Below are 19,749 nucleotides of genomic sequence, written 5' to 3' on the forward strand. Positions count from 1 at the left end.
CCTCAAACAAACAAACAAACAAATCCTCCCCTTCAGACGGATAAGGGGGGGAAACGGGAGTTAAATTTGTACTCCGGCGGCCATGATTGATGATAAATGGCTCGTTTGTACAGCGCTGAAACTGAAGCTACGAGGAGAGGCTGAACACACTTGTGTTGGCTGCTGCCACTGCGAGAGGACTAGTGTGTACTGTACTGGGTCTGAGGAGCAGGAGGGCAGACAGGCGGAGAGGAAGAAAAGCAGAGGGAAGGGATGGGGGGGATGTTAACGAGGAACCCCACCAGCTTCCTAAGCTCAACGGCTCCCCCGTGCGGCGAAGTGCGGGACAGCACCCCGTCTGTGGTGAAAACACCGGGAACAGAAAGGCATCCTTTTTGTATTCTGCCTCCTCTCGCCTAACCTCGATTAACACTCTCGCAAAGGTGTTTCAAACCAAATAGGGGGGACAAGGAAGGTGATAAATACAAAATGGGACATCGTGTTAGTTGTTTTTTTTCTTCGCGCGGCCCAGGCCTGCTCAAAGAGGAAAGACCGACACTGATAGGAGCATGCGTCCCGCAGACCTGCATAGCAACAAGAAGCCGCAGTCGATCATGGAAAAATCGATGGCGGTGGAGGATGAAAAACAGTATAAAAAAGACACACATGGAAGAAGAGACAAAAGACCAAATATTAGACGCTTGATTGTTAGTCATGATAATTTAAGATATTTTATTTTCTGCCTGTATTTCGAATTCAACTGAAATCATAGGCTTTTTAGGTGTCATATATATATATATATATATATATATATATATATATATATATATATATATATATATATATATATATATATATATATATATATATATATATATGTAAAATATAAAGGATTTGCAAAAGATTATTTTATGTTTGCTATTGTGTGATATAATTTAGTATACTCTTGTGTGTCGACTTACTATGGGATACCAGGGAGTAGACAGGTTGAAATGAGGTCATGGGGGTTCATTGGAAGTGGATGCTGAGTGAACACTTACAAGAAGACGTCACAATAGAGAGTGTCTGAATCCCTTGTAAAGAGTTGGCACCAGCAGCAGCTGGTTTGACAGTCCCTGAATGCATGTAGCCTTCATATGTGTGTTAGGTGTGGCTGTAAATAAATATTATAATACACAATAGTATCAAACTACAAACTATTGTTATATGCTTGGGAACAATGACTTACAAAAACAGACAGTGAGTGGAACTGATATATGGTTCTCTGGAAGCATTCATTTGGGCGAGATAGAAGAAAAGGCAAAAGTAGCAGGTCAGGCAAGTACTGTATTTCATACGTGCCATGGCCAAGGTTAAGGTAAAGGGCTGTGTAATCATTAATACACAGTGTTTCTGGGGCAGGTAAAACATTAAGTACTCTTTCTCACCTTTCCTCTCAGTATAACACTCAAACTAACACACATATTCAAACGCATGCACACACACACACACACACACACACACACACACACACACACACACACACACACACACACACACACACACACACACACACAATCACAGTCAGAGAAACCAAACACATCCATTAACACCCACACACATAACTTTCTGCCAGCAGCACAGAAAAATATGGCTGACAGTCATTGTTGGATCATACTGTATTTGTGTGGATCCTGCCAGGATGCTTTTGGTTTATGATTTCTCTTATGATTCGGCGTTGGAGGACTTGCCATATTTCTTTAGGCTGACTAAGGTAATACATTTTACTGTAAAAACAGTCTAGTAGTTAAATTATAAGTACACAAAGCTGCACAGATGATTTGTTTTGAAACAATTTGTTCTGAAAGTCAGGCCAACTATATTTCTGTGGGGACCCAAAGGACCAAATACTCATATTTTTGATTGCATGACAGGATATCCCTACTTGAAAAATTCTTCTGCGAATAGCTGTGTGTTTTTATTGTGATTTAGTTCTTCTAAAATAGCTTTAGTCTTTGGTATTGTTGCTATAAAAAAAAGCAAGGAAAGTAATAGCTAACCAACTGAGCTCGCTACTAGACCACAAATAACACTTCAAACACTTTAACCTGTGCAATATTAACATTAATACACTGTTCATAATAATAGTTATATTTGTATTCTGTCTGTGTATATATATATATATATATATATATATATATATATATATATATATATATATATATATATAATTCAGTATTGGGAATTCTACTGTTTTCTACCATTTATTATTTGTATTACTTGTTTTGATTTTTTACTATGTCTCTTGTGTGCATTTTCCCCTGTTTGATGCAGTAATCCTGAAATGTCCCTTTTGCGGGACTAATAAAGGAATATCTAATCTAACCTAATTGTAAGAACAATTTGTTTGAATTCCTATGCCCTATTAAAAACTATAGGTTAAAAAAAATTATATAAGTCCATACTTATAGTGATGATTACATTTAATAGTTTCAATAGATTAAGATTAATCTCTTTTTTTCCTTTAAAAGTGTATAATAATGTATTTCTCTATTTACCAAACTCCTTTTGAACAGGTTAAGTAAGGTGTTGACAGATTTATCTTATTCACTGTCCATCTGACTAACTGATAGTTAACATCTGAACCGAGCAGGCCAGAGCTTGTCTGACAGACACACACCTTCACATGTTTTTAAGCATCTCAGGCATGCAGTCAGCCTTAAGGAGCACAGTCAGATACATAGTCTTTGAAAGGTGATAGCAGCCATTCAGTGTGAGTACAATTTAAAGTTTTAGGATCTTTGTTCCTGGGGTGTAATGTGGTTATTTTTGTACGGCCAATTTAATACACAATTGCTTTGCTGCTGAATAGTAAGTAGTGCTGAGTTTGGTGTGGCGTGCTCACAGCAGGTCAGAGCAATGTGGGGACTACAAAAGGAGCCTCTCTGTCTCAGATCTGTTATCAGTTAGTCAACCCGGAGATGTTTTGAAGAGAAAAAAGCAATGACGACATCGAAGGGTACAGAGCGAGCAAGAGACATGGTTTTTGAAAAAGAAAAAATAATGGCAGAGAGAGGAGGAAAAAAGATTAGGTCAACTCATCGGTCAGCTACTGTCTTATTTACATGCAAGTTTTTAAAGCATCACTTCCATGTTATTCCATGACTATGTTTTTAGATCTCTAGAGAAAGGGAAATGAACCGAGGTTAAGAATGCGCATGCCAGTGAGTGAAACAGAAAGAAAGGTCTTAACAGGGTCTCTAAACAAGGTCTGGTTTGAGTTTAAAAGTTATTCCTCTGTCTCTCCCTCTCTCAGCTTTGAGGTTTTAGACAAATCGGCATGCAAAAGTGCCAGAATGAGTGTTGTGTTTCTGCCTGGGAACACAGATACTCTTAAAGTCTTGTAAAATGTTGATCCCACAAAAGTCTGTGTGAATCTTGTGTGACTCGTCTGCAGCTCCGATATGTTAAAAGCAAGTTTTTTATTCAGGGGAGAGAGGAGAGATATTAAGGTTAGACAGATAAGTATTTAAGTAATCTCCTGAGACAAGGTGTCAATATGTCTCAATATCCGAGGTGGCGGAACAAGTACATCTTGTAACACACATATACAGTACCACTCTAGATGACATCCATAAGACAAACATACACTCACACACTTGTTCATTTATTCCACCAGAAGAAGGATTCAATCATGATTTGAGGGGTGGCCACCATTGAAGTATCATCTTCTCTTTTCTTCTCTCATTTACTCAACCATCGACTCAGAAAGAAAGTGCGTTTAAAGAACATCAGCATTAAAATCACAGTGGACCAGTTGATTATGCTTGAGCGTGGCATGCCAAAGTGAAAGACTTGGGGCATCCTAAAATGTAATCTAGGTTGAAATCACTTTCTGGTGTGTCATTCATTCCCTTTACCTCCACAGCCTCCATTTCTGTATGTATGATAACTTCTTCATGTTTGTTGCAAAGCGAAGCGCTTCCAGGTTTAAATGCAGCATATTCACAATCTATCCCTTTCCCTCAGGTGTTTTCCCAACCGAGATGGCCACCTTTGACAACAACATGACCAGCCTGGCCAACGTCAGCGCCTTCTACTGTCGCTTTAAAGAAGATTTTAAATATTTTCTTCTTCCCGTCAGCTATGCCCTGGTCTTTGTAATCGGCCTGGCGCTGAACGCCACAGCGATGTATGTGATTGTGTTCCGCACAAAGAGCTGGAAGCCCTCCACCATCTACATGTTCAACCTGACCATGTGCGACACTCTGTACATCCTCACTCTGCCCTTCCTGATCTATTACTACGCGGACGAGAACGATTGGCCCTTCAGTGAGCCGTTCTGCAAGGTCATACGCTTCCTGTTTTACACCAACTTATATGGTACGGGGTTGGCGTGGCACAGACCCACACAACACAGCAATAGAGGAGTGTTTGATATGTAATATCATATCACACACGATGCAATATTATACAAATAGAACAACAAAAAGAGTATATTAAATATCTATCATTGTGACAGGTTCAATTCTGTTCCTGTGCTGTATCAGTCTGCATCGCTTCGTTGGCATCTGCTATCCAGTCCGCTCCCTCTACTGGGTCAGCGCTCGTCGGGCCAAGCTGGTATCTGTGGCAGTGTGGGCCTGTGTTTTACTCTGCCAGGCACCGATTCTCTACTTCTCAAGAATTAGGTGAATTCCATTTGTATATCGTTCCTCTTTCTTTTCCCTTTATTACTTCCATCTTTCTATTGTACTGAAAGCGTGTTTAATTGTAGACTATGGATTTCTGTGGCACACCAAGTATCCTATAGTGTGCCTTAATGGGGCACACTTAAATGATCACCCCTTCCTTTTCTCTGTGATTCAATGCCAAACACGGCAGCACAACTATTTAATTATCCTAAACAATTGCAATCTCCTTTTCAGGGATCTGGGGAGTGTGCGGATCTGCTACGACACAACTAGCCCGGAGCTCTTTGATGACTTCCTGGTGTACAGCTCAGCCGTGTCGGTGCTCATGTTTGCCCTGCCCTTCATGGTGGTGATGGTGTGCTATGGCCTCATGGTGCGGAAGCTTCTGGAGCCTGGCTGGGGTTCCGAAGGAGGCGAGAGGGGGGGCGTGTCAGCCCAACGAACCAAGCAGAAGTCGGTTAAGATGATCATCGTCGTGCTGGCGACGTTCATGCTCTGTTTCCTGCCCTTCCACCTCACCAGGAGCCTTTACTATTCGTTTAGATACCTAAGGCAGGTCGATCCATCACAGGTGAGGGCAAACATGTTCATATAAATGTGTTTTAATAACTTTAGAAGCTTGGATATATCACATTTTTAAATGTTCACCAGATCAGCTGCAAGTTGCTGGAGGCCTCCAGTGTGGCCTACAAGGTGACCCGACCTTTGGCGAGTGCCAACAGCTGTGTGGACCCCATCCTTTACTTCCTGGCTGGGCAGGACGTCCGCAGTAACCTCGCCAAAAAGATCAAGTCATCTTCATCGAGACCAGCAAGCGTGAGCCGACGCTTGACAACTCAACTCTGATCCAATACCTGAAACTACTTAGGTTTGGTTAGAATACAAAAGTACAGTCATTATTGCTCGTCTCTTGTGGTAGATGTGACGCACCGACACAGACAGATGCATTCAGATTTCCATCTATGACCAGAATAAAAACAAGTTCAGATTTGACCAAATCAAATGCGGACAGTACATTTATAATGACTGACTCATGAAGCATATTTCTTACTTATGGCATTAGAGGATGTCTACAGATCATATTTTATTTTGTTTTGTCATGTTTGAACAGCTATAATGTATGGACATACTAAACCTAAAGAGGGCTCCACAGATGTGGCTTTTGTTAATGATTCTAGTGGACAACTGCTGCACCTGATTTGTGTTGGAACAAGTGGGGGGTTTTCCTCCTCTCACCGTTCTCTGCATATCTCAAACAAAGAGGGTCATGATATTTGTTTATTTTGTGTATTGCCATACTTTCTTTGCTCTAGTGGCTGTAGAAGTAGACTCACTATAGTTCTATGAGACATTTTCTGAAAAGAGCATGTGTAGAATAGTACATGTCTTCCTTTAATTTAAGTGAATTGATTCTGAGCAGCTGAGCTAGGTATTTGAAACCAGGACAAGTTAATTCATCAGCCTGTTTGTTGAGTGTCTGGAGTTTGGAAAGTGTTAGCAGTGATTTGTGGGAAGAGAGTCCTTAGTTGCAGTGCAGCTGAGCCACTTGGTAAATACACTTGATTTAGATAATCAGTAGTCATGTTAGCGAATTAACACCAGGCCACCAGTAGAGGGCGACACTGTCAAACAAACCAGCCAGTCCATTGCTTATGATGCTTTTAGTTTCAACTAAATTGTTTGAATTTGTCACTAGCTGTTCCCACACATTCACAAACAGCAGACAAACAGCAAAACAAGTCACATTATATCACCAGCAAGACAGCATTTAAAATACACCTCTTCTTTATTTCAAGAGTAAAAACATCATACAGAAAAATGAAATATTATAAATGCACTCTACAAAGTTGATGAGATGAATGTTTCCTTCCAACACTTCAGCTTGAAAACATGTAATAATAATGCTAATAATAGTAATAAAAACAGATAAAATGAAAATGTGTAACTGCTGCAACCAATAAATATCCAATCCATACATGTTGTATTTATAATAGGAAACATAATAGGAAATATGAACATGTATGGAGAATTATAGTAAACTCTTTAGAAGCCATGAGGATGTAAACTGAAGCCAAGTGAGCTGCATGACTTCTCAACCACTAATCCACTGCAGCCACTGGTTGGTTTATTTAATTAAACTGTAAAAACAAAAAATGCGGGTGTGTGTATTTGGTTTCTTACAGTTATGGAGATTACGGTTTGCATATGTGTGCTGCATGTGTGTGTTTAGGTTTATAAATAATACACAAATGTTGCACTCAAATTGCCAAAAATAAATTGAAAAGCATATATAGTATGTTGAGTTGAACCAGAATCTGCTTATATTCATCATGGTGTGAGTTTTTTATTAGTGTTGATGGACTACAAGTGTCACTTATTGGTGCAGTTGTCTTTCACCTCATACTGCTAACATTATAAAAGCCTGAAGTGTCTTTCTATACCCACCCATAATTACATATGTACATTCATTTACATGGTCTATTCTACAAAAGTGATCTCTACCCATCTAACTTCATCACGCCAGGACCCAAATGGCAATTGCAGCCTTTAACTGCCATTGGATGCAGTGTTGTAACACAATGCTGTAATACGGGGAGCACACGTTGGCCCCTGATCACCTTCTTGGACTTAGTCTAATAGCTTAAAGGTTATAAATAGTATTATTAATGCTGAATGTGGGTTGGTGCACATCGCTGAGTGAATGTTTCTCAAACTCACTGAACTCAGTGAGTGCATCTTCTGTTCAGACTACATTCAACATATTCAAGGTCTAAAACGAAAAAGAGGCGCTGGATAACTTAACTTGTAAAAAATAGTTAAAACAACAAAATTATATGGAATGTTATCCCATTTTGTCCTTCTAATACTTACTGTACTCTTAAATCAAGTGTCTTATGACCAAAATCATGTATGTTTTTATTTACAAACCAGATTTGCTCTGTCTGGTAATGCCATCGTCGATACTCTTAGTTCATATGGCACTTGATCACAGATAACTTCGTTTGACATTTCCTTTTTTTTTATGGACATATACATGTTTGTTTCAATCTCACCGCTGTTTGAGCTTTTTGAGCTATTTGAGTATGTGTCCCCCTATGTGTGTCTGTTTTATTTGTACAAGGATGCACAAATGGGGCTGAGAATGCACCTTTCTATGATCCATATTTCTCTTGTTTTGCTTTCTCCCGCCCTCTATCAGACGTTGACAATATTTTATCACAAAGCTATACTCTTCACCTTTTCTGTGTATTGGGATAGTAACGCAGCTGTGATTGGAGAAGAACTTCTAGGATGTTACATCTGATTCATCTGTAAAGTACAGTATCGTTTCATGTGATCACAGATAGTTAGATATTCCTCTCATTGCGTGAATAGAAACAACTTCCTCCAGCATGAGGTGGTCCTTGTGGTTTCATGGTGTCAGTTGTGTAGAAACACCCTTCTTGCCAGCATGAAGTTGTCATTGAATGATGAGGTCATATTCCGCAAAGGTAGCTTCATAATACACCATCTCTGTCTCTTCACCTGAATGAGAGAGTCAAAATGTCAAGGTCGTGACAAGATGAAGACATGAAGGACATGAAGGACAGAATGGACGAAGCAATGAAACAGATTTTCCAGATTTCAAAGAAGGAAATAAGTTGTGATAAATAAATTGCTTTCGAGCCTTTTCTTAACACAATTAACTCATTGCTCTTCATTTGGGCTGATTCTAAAGCATACATCATTTCCTCCTAGTTTTCTTTTGTGTATAGGACATAATGAATGAAGAAGAAGAAGAAGAAGAAGAAGAAGAATTAATAATTAATAATTTTAGAGACGCTTTAGAGACATTTTAGAGACCACATAAGTCAGTGTTGGCCAGAAGAATGTGAGCTTTAACTGAGAAAGCTAGGCGCAGAAATAGAAAGTAATGTGGAGGAGAGAGGTGATCACAGCAAAGGACGGGATGGAAGCAGAAAGAGAGCGCGAGGGGGAAACGACAACATTTGTGTTGCAGGTTGTACCTCCTGATGACAGGTGAGGAATATGAGCAGAACGATTTCCCTCCAAAAAGGGAGTTGCGTTGCTCCTGGGATGATGGCTTGGTTTCCACGGTGACAGGCTTCTGCTCTTGGATCTGAGCGACTTGAAACCTGGCAGTCGAGATATGATCATCATTATATTTATGGAAATCATGGTACTGTGACTGCCACAAAACACCCATGTTCTTACAGGTGTGAAGATGTTTGAGAGGGTGTAAGGTTGAATCTCTTTACAGTGCTGAATAATCTCTGTAGGTCTGAACATGTTACAATAAAACTATTTGTAGAGTATAAAGATGGTTTAAACGTTAAGCCTTTCTATAAATCAACTGAATTGTGGTAAAATGACAGGAGAAGAAATGTCAGGAGAAGAAATGTTTAGTTTTGTCGGTAGAATAAGCAAGAGTAACAATATCACATCATTAAATGCAAAAGTCCTGCATTTAGAGGTGAAAGTATAGAAGTGATATCTGAAAAATGTTCATAAAATATAAAAAGTAAAAGTACTAATCATGCAGCCCCTGAGCTGAATTATTAAATACTTTATCATTGTATTATTATAACTACCGGTACTAATACTGAACTAGTAGCTGACTTAATTGGATCGAGCAGGGGCTAATCTTAAGTCATTTCTCCAACAATGCATCATATTTGATCAAATTCTCATATATTGTGTAGGGGAAATGTATTAACTCGCTCTTGAATAAATGTAGAAAAACACTTTTCTGAAATGTTGTGCAGCTGCAGTAAAAAGTAGCATAAAAAGTGAAAAAGTAACAAAATATTTGCATTGCACGTCCTCATTTGTCATGTCAGATGTGTGTTGGGTATGAAACAATACGGACGTGTCTCACCTCCCCACAGATAACACTCTCAGCTCTCCCTCCTTCTCCTTCACTTCGCTCCTTTCCATCTTTTCCTGTACAGTATTTGGCACGATAGCTTGTGTGTGGTGGGTGTCGACAAACATCGCCCCCAGCAGGGGCCTCTTCTGCTGGTCGGGGGATTTTTCCAGGGAGGGCAGGATCAGGGACTGGGGAAGCTTCAGGGGATCTCTGAGAGAATCCAGAGGAGGGATGAGGATAGGGGGCCACTTCCTCTGGGCGCAGCGGGTGCAGCGGTAGCCGTGTTTGGGGGCCAGGCCGGAGAGGCCAGAGATGGTGTGGTGGTGGGACTGATGGGGGCACAGCCTGGGGAGGGAGCGGAAAGGGGACAGAGGAGACAGCATCGGGAACCTGGGAGGAAGGGCAGGAGAGGATGAGGTTACATTTAAAACAAATTAAAAACAGGCAATGTTTTGTTTAACCTAGTCCAATTTAAATGCACTTGCCACTTTCACATTACATTTACATTTAACTTGTCTAAAGTACTGTTATCTGTCTGTCTGTGCACTTTATTTAAATGTTGTATTATATTATATTCTAAATTTAAATTGTAAATTTCATGCTCCTATTTCTTGCACTGTGTTTAATGTTTATTGTTTAATGTTATGCACCACCTGCCAAGACAAAATCCTTTTACGTGAAAACATACATAGCAATAAATTATTCTGACTCTGATTCTGATTCAAGATATCCCAAATATCCTTACAAATTTTAAAATGTCATTGATATTTGAGTCCATGTCTATTCAAAGTTCAGTATAATATAAGTCTGAAATCTATATTATAAACCTATATTTTCTGCAAACATATGCACAAAAACACACACATCCTCTTATTTCACTAACAAAGACCATGTTAATAAAGGAATCAGTTTAGAATAGTTTATTACATATTGCTGATGGTGGAGAGCTAAGCTGATGTAGGAGGGAGCGATGAGACCAGAAGGGATTGGGGGTCGAGGCGTGTGTTTTTGTGTTGCAAAGTAATAAAGCATAATGCGAAGATAAGTGAGTCTTTTAAGTGAGAAAAGCTCCATAAAATTACCTTCATCTCTGCCTTTGTTCAGTGTGAGTGTGTAAATGGAAAATACATTAATAATTGAAATCAAAAGTTGTTTCTCTTTGCACACATGACTCTTTAGTGTTGTTCTTTCCATTGTTCTTTTGTGCAGAGAAAGCAGAGCAAAAGAGGTGAATGCAGCTGTATGTCCCTGTGTTGTACTAGTATGACATGTAGTGACCCCTGCAGAACCTCCAACTACACACACACACACACACACACACACACACACACACACACACACACACACACACACACACACTCACACAGGAGTGAAAGCTTTCCAGATTGCGGTGTGTGCGTGTCAGAATGTTCTCGAATCTAAAGCTCACATGTTACAGCAGCCAGAGGCCCCTGAGACCTCTGGCTATTGTAGATGTGGCATGCATACATACTGGAGTGTAATGGATCAAATTACCATCTGTATGATTGTTAGAGGGACAATTTGGAGTTTGAAGATTAGTTCTCTTCTGCTGATTAAGGAAAACACAGTGGTGCAGACTGTGGTATAAAGCAGCATGTTGCTGGATTTGTTAGATTAACGTCTGACTGCTTGAGCACTTTTAACTGCCGCAGATTACAACTGAAGTTCCAACCACAATTACGTTTGGTCATGTAAACTGTGTGACTTCAAGCTATGTGACAGCCAATGACCTTAGTGACATGCTGTTTAAGCCTCATGACTCAAGAGACAGCGGTTACAACTGTGTCAGACATTCTCTCCAGACACGTGGGAGTGAGTCATTGCCAAAGTATCAGCCGACTCTAGAGCTGCACTGAGGAAATGTACACTACATATGAATTGCTAAGAAAGTACTTCCTTTCTTTGTTTGTTGAAAAAATACGGGGAAAAATTAATTGCATTTGGCATTGTATTAATAAAATGTGCTGCAGTTGAACACACAACCAGAGATATATAAACAAATGAAACCTGTTTGCAAAGGAAAATGTTACAAAGTTGTATATCAAGTGGCTCTACTGAGCTTGAGCTAGGGCATAATATTTTATTTTAGTATGTGCAATATCAAAGGTGCTTCTGAATCTAAACACATGCGTTCAGGACATTGATTTGGTTATTAGAGCCTCGTCAGGAGCCTCCTTCCAAAAATGTTCACTGCCCTGCTCTATCCCAGGAGCGGCTTGACGGAGCAACAGTATACCTCGAAGGTAAAGTTTATACTTTAGATTGTGTGTAAGTGTGTGTGGTCTCATACTTGATTGACGAGGCTTTGCTCATGGCCAGCTGTTTGCTCTCGTACTCCAGCAGCAATTCCTCCAGTGCAGCAGCATTTTCTGAAACACAAAAAAAACATTCAGATGAGAATCAATAATCCGACAGTGCCAGTCAATTCTGTAAATAAGAATTATCAGACTTGTCTGCTGAGATTTGGATTTAGACCATTCTCGAAGTTTATAAATGACATTGATAATTTTGCTTATTGGTGATTGATTGGAAAAAAAAACTTTCCTCAGAAAAGATTAAAATACATTATTTTCATTCACAGTTTGTTCCACTTTTCATTCTAAAATGAAAAATGTTGTATTCCCTTTCAAAAACAAGCAATGTTTTTTTTCACTTTGCTGTGTTTCTAACATCAACCATGTAGGATGGAATTAAGGAGCGGCCCGTCTGAGATTGCAGCAGTGGAATCGTGTCTGTGACGTCCTTTGGCGACACTGTGTTCCCCTCTAAAGCCACAAGGGATGCAAGGACTGACCACCAGCTGGTGAGTGATGCTACTGCTGGTCAACGCCTACCTTTCTTCTCAGTGATGAGGCGAACCAGAACACTGATGGTGTCTTCATTCAGGTCGTCAGATATGTAGGGGCAGTTGTTCCCTAAAGCAAGCAGAAAGACATGTAACATGTTGCATTTTAGTATATGTACATACGTAATGGAATTCATATAACTCAAATACAAAAACAATATGCATATGTTAACATGTGTCTTATTCTTAATATTGAAAACACATATGGTTATGGTATCAGAGAGTTAAAATAACTGCCTGAATACTAAATGTAGGTCACATGATGAAAACTAAACTAACTGAGAGAACTCTATCTGTTGATGAGGAACAGGAGATGTAGCTGAAATCCTGGAAAAAAAGATATTAAGCGGACCTTCAGTTAAGGTTACGATCTCTCTCTGCCAATAAGCAATAATTGTAGGTGTTTTTGGATCTCACTTTCCAGAGATCCAAACTGTGTCTGGAATTCGGGGGAATGTGGCCACAAACATCAAGCTCTGCAAATTTGCGGCTTTCATCAGAGTCTATATGCTCAATCACCTTGGTGTTAGCTTATTTAAATTAAAATCTTCAATAATGTTACTTCAAGATTGCTTTGTCAAACTATATGGGAGAATTTTACTATATAAACTTTTATTTGTGTATATTTCAATGTACTCTATGTTCCTCCTCTTAAGGCCAGTTATATGTTCAGATAGAATTAACACAATTAACGGATGGATTTGCTTTAAATTACATTTACAACAGAGTTCACACAGCGCACACAGGATGGGACTGATAAAGATGGATGTGGATGACTGAACAGAAAAGAATAGATATGCCTCCATGGCAACACCCCCCGACCATCCCATAATAGGACAGCACAGAGAGGCAGCTGAGAGGAGGGCAATGAAGGGCACAGGGGGTCCAGAATAGCTCACTCAGCGATCACACTCCATTCAGCAATGTTGAAGCACACAGTGCTCCAGTTGTGTGTGTGTGTGTGTGTGTGTGTGTGTGTGTGTGTGTGTGTGTGTGTGTGTGTGTGTGTGTGTGTGTGTGTGTGTGTGTGTGTGTGTGTGTGTGCCAGACTCCCCAGGTGACTGTTTGGACAGTATTTGTGTGTTACAGAGCAAAATGTGACTGGTGCACTTGTCACATTTGCATCTACGAGTCTTTTTGCATTAGCAGTCACGGGCTGTTGTTGGGTTATAACAATAGCTGCGTCTCCACAGTGGCTGTTGCTATGCGAGGATAACGGCATCCATTTCACAGTGTGGCACTCATTCTCTGTTTATTCCTTCAGCAGAGTCAGACCCATGTAATCAGTGTTTCAGTGTCAGCTACATTCAGTCACCAGTCGGTCACCTTGGATCTTAGATGAGTTTCAGTTTGTTCAGTTTGAAGTTTGAGCTTCAAAATGAGAAAAAAGAAAAGCAGTTTAAATGCTGTCGTCCTGTTGCGTGGACGAAACTGAAAACTGTCGCAACGAAACTCTATTTTTCACTCTGCCCTTGTGGCTGAGCAGGCTGAGTAATCACAAAGGTGTCGATTTGACTCACAGCGTTTTTTATCCACTGTGTTTCTCCCCCTCAGCTGCCCTGTCACTGCTCTCTCCCATAAGTCAAACTGTTCTCTGTCTGCAGCTCTGCACAGCCAGAGTTACCTCTGCAGAGTCTGATGTCAGCCCTGCCAAGATCAGCTTGGCCTCGCTGTAATTTATCCCCATGGGTGTTCCCCCTGAGCAGAGATGATGAAAAAAAGTGCTGGAGTAAGAAATTTAGCTCTAACGTTAGCCCAGTTAGGCCTACTGCAGGTAGACAGACAGACAGACAGACAGCACACTGCAACAAGGATAGTTATATAACAGGGATGCAGCATCCAAAGCCACCTGTTGACCTCTGATGATTCTCCTATTATTAATTTATAAATAATGTTTACTCCCTTATATTACTCACGTTCTGCCATATTTACTAACTATATTTTGCTTATGCTCCCCCTCTCTCGTCCTTCATCTGTCTCACTCACACATGCAGACTTGCTTATCACTGCACCACTGCATCATCTGTCCTCAAAGCTGTACAGGAGGAGAGAAAGAGGGGAGCTGTGAGTGAAGGAGGTGTCACTCAAGTGGCTGTTGCTTACTTCCAACAGAAAAACACTGTTTGTAAAACGTTAAAACATAGATTGCATCTTTCTTCTATCTTTACGTGAAGGCTGAAAGTGTTCCTTCAAAGTATTCTAAGTAATGAAACGTCATAATGATTGATAGTGTTATCTGCATGATACATTAAATACAAATTATACATTACGAATCAATCATTTAGTAAAACTCACATTGAGACAACTTTTCAGGCGAAAGGGTTTCATATCGGGAACGCATAGTCAGCTTAAATAAATTGGAGGACCCTGAAAAGCTCCAGAAATTGACAGATTTTAAAAATGGGATATCGGAAGAAATAGAAACAAGGAGAGGAAATAAGGAAGGAAGGAGAGGAGATAGGAGAGGAGAGGAGAAAGAAAGAAGAGACATAAACCATGAGATGATTGAATTATTGATCTGGCTGGAAAGAAGAGATGAGTGGATAGTGTCATGTTCATATGAGTGGGGGAGGGGGTGTTAGGGGTCAAGAAATCGGATGAATGGCGAGTATGAGGACAGATAAAGACAACTGAGGGGGTATGGGGGTTCAGGGAGTTTCTCCTTGGGTGCAGAGATGTCTTAAGTTTCACAACAAAGTGCTCGGAGAGGAAGAGCCCAAAGTAAAGCTGCAAACAGAAAGCAGAGATCTTTGACAGAAAGGCCGTTGCTATGACCTCTGACCTCTGACCTCTGACCTCTGTTGGGCCTTGCGGAGGCTTGAAATCACTGCTTCACAACTCTTATCATTGTAGCATAAAAGACATCAATTATTTTAGTGGTTTCCGCTGAAATGTTATGTAGCGGAAGCTATAAAAACTTAAGAGCTGAAATAAAAGAGCAATGCCATCCCTGTAATCCAGAACAATGAGGGAACTACTGTGGATGTCCTCACTTAGCTTGTGGTATCAAGAAACCTTCAAGTGTGAGTATGTGTAGCTGTACAAAGAAGAAGCAGGTTCAGTCAACCAAGGGGGGCACAGAGATTATACAAAACCCAAGTAATGGATATTGTGATAGTTGCATCTGTGTATGACGTGCTGACAGAAAGTCTGATCTGTTGAGGTGGCAGCTGGGCTCTGAAGCTCCTGACGCCTGGCACAACGTGCGGCTACTTGGCATTCACACAGCTTTCCTCTGAGCCTTGCTCCATCAGGTGATTGAGGGGAAAGCCGGCTTAGCCTTTCAATCTGTTTAAATGCTAACGCACTACATGGCAGTAACTGATACACAGATAAACTGCAGCACAATAGTACGGAAAATAACTTTTGAAGGTATAATTTATTAGTTGTTTCGATGAGCTCTTGATATAGACTCTGCCAGGCAACGGTTGTTTAAAGGAATGCACTTGTGTGCGTACACATAGGTTATTACCAAGAGTAAGATGAGAAGATTAATATCACTTTTGACATGTGTATTTAAGCATGTTTATGCATGAGTGTATTTATGTTCTATGAGTGCATGTGGATTGTGATTGTGTATTGTGGAATACCGCTGCTTGGCGCCCAAGACAAATTTAGTATATCTTATATATTATCTTATGTTATATCTGTCCCTTAAATATGAAGTTACAGCCAGCAAGTGGTTAGCTTAGCATAAACAATAAAGCACGGGGAAACAGCCACAGAAATATGATCTTGGCTCTGTCCAATACTACAAAATCCACCAACCAGGACCTTGTTTCTCTGCAACGAGCCGGTCCCATCTCCGGGTGAAGGGAGACAACGACACCCGACGTGTGTTCTTTATGTCTTGTCTACTCCATAACTTAAACCTTTATGTCCTGTCTACTCCATAACTTAAACCTTTATGTCCAGTCTGCTCCGTAATTTAACCCTTTATGTCCAGTCTGCTCCGTAATTTAAACCTTTTGTCCAGTCTACTCTGTAACTTAAACCTTTATGTCCAGTCTACTCTGTAACTTAAACCTTTATGTCCTGTCTACTCCATAACTCTTAAACCCTGCTTCACAAAAGACAGGATGTTGGAAATGGAAGCAGGTTTTCAGAGCTTTTTGGCAATCTCAGGATATTCTGTCTAGATTTGAATACAGAAAATTGGCATACTTTTAAGTTTCATTTTGGGGGGAACGTATCACTTGACATGTGTCAAGAGGCTCAGACGCACAGACGGATGTATCCGCTCATTTTTCAAAATAAAAAATCTTTCCAACCTTGATTTTTATTTTTTTTAACTTTTTTTCATTCATTCTTTCTGTGCGACCCGGTACCAAGGGACCCACGGAACGGTACCGAGCCGCGGCCCGGTGGTTGGGGGTCGCTGTTGTAATGGACAGAGTTAGGCTAGCTGTTTCCTCCTGTATACAATCTTTGTGTAAACTAAGCTAACCGGCTGCTGACTTTAGCTGCATGTCTAATAAACAGATATGAAAGTGATGTCATCTAATCTTACTCTCTGCAGGATAGCAAAAAGGCATATTTCCCATACAAACTATTGCTTTATGCTACGTCTACTTTTCCCAAAAGGCAACTGAGTGACTCCATGTTTGCTAATTTGAATGAACTCTCTCTGACTCACATCTTGAGTTTGTGCAACCGTAAAAGAGTCCAAACGCCTCACAGCAGACAATTAATCAAAATGTCAAATGAGCCATGTGGAAACGTACCAGGAACACTTCACTGACAAAAAGGCTGCTCCAATCAATGCTGCAGTAGATGACATGCACCATGTGACTGGAAATCAAGCCTGAGAACCACACAGGTACAGTACATCACTATGAAAACAGTATCGATGGTCTGCTTTGATATCAAGATTACAGCTACAGGCCCTTTTCATATTTCTTTCTGTGTTTACCCAAGTTAGTTTCTCTCTGACGTCAGTAGGGTGAGTGAGTTGATGAGAAGGCTTTTTTCTTCTCCTTTTCAAATAGGAAAATTACAAGGAAAGTGTATGCTTAGAAAAACACAGCATGCTTCCCATGTAATGACCCCTGCAAGGTCAAAGTTCAAGGGGAGAAAAAAAAGCCTCCCATGTAGACTTGCGTGCAGTCACATCACAGAGATATATGGGCTGTGTCTGCACACAAAGACGCTGCCCTTTGGGCTTGGCTTGGATTTGCCCTGACAACACTAAACCACATCTTGTGCACGCGAATGTGCTAATTTGACATTTTCATGGGCGAACGTGACAACAACCTGAACATACAGTACATGCAGTAAATCATAGTGCCAGTAACCACCCTCAGTAATGTTTTTTTTTCCAAACCTTTTTTTTCCTTTTTTTGCAATGCCTGTCATTTGACCTCTCTCACCTTCTTTCTGCGGTGTGGCAGTTTCTTCATCTCCTCCCTCTTTGTCAGCACTGCAGCGGTATCCCTTCTTCTTCAGGATGTTACAGATGAGGATACCTAACAGGCCCATCACGCAGAAGATGGGCACCAAAGCAAACACGGCGTACTCTGCCGTCTTCTCCTCAGCGCTTCGTACCACTGTGCCGTTGACCGGCCCTCCTGCACCGCTCGATGGGCCTTTAGCCACTGTACGCACCGCTCTGACGCGCAAAGCCGCTGAGAGGTAAGAGAAAAACGATACATGTAAGAGCATGGTCTCATCCACATGGAGAACAAGTGATGATTGTGCATTGAATGATGGACCAGCAGTTTGTGAAGTTAAAAACACACATTTTCAGACACATATTGCAGGATCCTGCTTACTTTTCACACACAGACTTTGGGTGGAAACGTCCCCTGCAGCAGTGAAGTGAAACCTGCAAATGGAAAAATAAATAAGAGGAAAACAAGCATAATTAGAGAGATGGACGGAGAGAGAAAAAGAAAGTGGAGGACCATTCGACAATTAAAGACTGAATCAGCGGTTTTAGCCTTTGGCATTTTGCGTGCTATTGTGCTTGATGTTGCCAGCTATTGTGGTGAATGACGTGGTGTGTGTGTTGTGTGTGTCTTCTCGTTTTGTCGACACATAAAATCATCCAATTTTTTTATGTAAAACAAATAAAAGTTTACAATGTGCATGTTCGAGCAAAGTACTTTGAATGTCAAGCCAGCAGTTTAATTTAATGGTGGTTGGATTTATAAGCAGACAGGTAGGTCTTACCCAGGCACACAGTCTCCACACACAGCATCTAAGGTCCAGGTGCCAGGGGTTGCAACCTTACGGCCGAGGATCTTGCAGGATGCGTGTGGGCGGCATAGCTCAGAGTCAAATGTGTCTGAAAAGCTTCCGGATGGGCACAACTGACATTGCACTTCCTCTGTTGGCCTTTGGATCTGCCCACAAGCCTGGCATGACAGAAAAGACTTCTAAACTCAAGCAAAAATAATGCACGAAATAAAGCTGTCAAAGTGTTAGAGTCTGGAATCAAAACAAGATGTGTTTTTTATGCTTTCAAATAAATAGCTTCATAGACTATGCAAATACAGGTATCCAAGTGTCAGAAACAGCATGTGATCTACTAAAGCTTCATAAATACAACCTGCATCAGAAGATAAACATGACAACCTTCAACAAAAATCTACCTTTTGATCAAATGCATTACATATATATGTATGCAAATAACAATACATACATACATTCAACATTTAGCTGTAGCTGACATGACCCAATTCATTTGCACTCTCTATACTTATCTTATTACTTTACTTAAAACTAAATCCCTTGATAGCAACAGATATGTTAACAGCAGTGACAGGTTGTTACTAAAAATGTCCTCAAAGTGTTTTGAGTTGTGATGGGTCATTTTATTTCAGTTTGCAGTCTCACCTTGGAAGGCTCCTGGCCGGCAGGGCATTGCAGACACACACATCCTTCCCCCCACCGACACTGCACTGCTGCAGTCCCACCACAGCCAAATACCTGAAAGGCACATGCACACACATGCTCATGAGTCAGCAGAGGTTTGCAGTAAAACTCTAAATCATGAAGCATGAATGCCACCTGGCATAAGGAGCACAACCTTTTTTTTTTTGCATAAAGAAACACAAACACACATGTGCACATATTTACCGTGAGAAGGACGAGAGCTGAGCAGCAAAGGTGGTTCCTCATCTTCTTCAATGTATTCTACTATGTTCATATGATCTAAAGGAGAGAGATGACCGGAATAGATTAGAGAGTGAGTTCATTCCATTTTAAAACATTGTCCGGTTCGTATAAACATGGGTTTTAAAGTGCATTATAAAAATCAACCGTGTCGCCGCAGTCAAACCCAACTGTGCTCTTTTTTCAACATAATTTATTGACCTCTTGAGTGCATATGTGTTCTAGTCCCATATGGATGGCATACA

General features: G+C 40.6%; 2 protein-coding genes across 2 annotated transcripts; one reads left to right on the forward strand and one right to left on the reverse strand.

The window, feature by feature from the left end:
- Window positions 1-4,004: 4,004 nt before the first annotated feature.
- On the forward strand, window positions 4,005-5,498 carry LOC306742479 (P2Y purinoceptor 2-like; the record flags this gene model as incomplete). The annotated part of the gene is made up of 4 exons (XM_079224871.1): window positions 4,005-4,341; window positions 4,481-4,649; window positions 4,887-5,223; window positions 5,304-5,498. The coding sequence occupies 4 exons, from the start codon at window positions 4,005-4,007 to the stop codon at window positions 5,496-5,498; spliced, it is 1,038 nt and encodes a 345-aa protein (XP_079080997.1).
- A 2,675-nt stretch (window positions 5,499-8,173) lies between these two features.
- Window positions 8,174-19,510, reverse strand: relt (RELT TNF receptor; the record flags this gene model as incomplete). Its single annotated transcript, XM_079224872.1, has 10 exons — window positions 8,174-8,177; window positions 8,660-8,788; window positions 9,532-9,912; window positions 11,834-11,912; window positions 12,378-12,458; window positions 17,758-18,012; window positions 18,160-18,212; window positions 18,560-18,744; window positions 19,226-19,318; window positions 19,469-19,510. The coding sequence occupies 10 exons, from the start codon at window positions 19,508-19,510 to the stop codon at window positions 8,174-8,176; spliced, it is 1,302 nt and encodes a 433-aa protein (XP_079080998.1).
- Between the last annotated feature and the right edge of the window lie 239 nt (window positions 19,511-19,749).

The sequence above is a fragment of the Taurulus bubalis genome, assembly GCF_910589615.1.
Source record: "Taurulus bubalis genome assembly, chromosome: 10".
NCBI classification, from domain to species: domain Eukaryota; kingdom Metazoa; phylum Chordata; class Actinopteri; order Perciformes; family Cottidae; genus Taurulus; species Taurulus bubalis.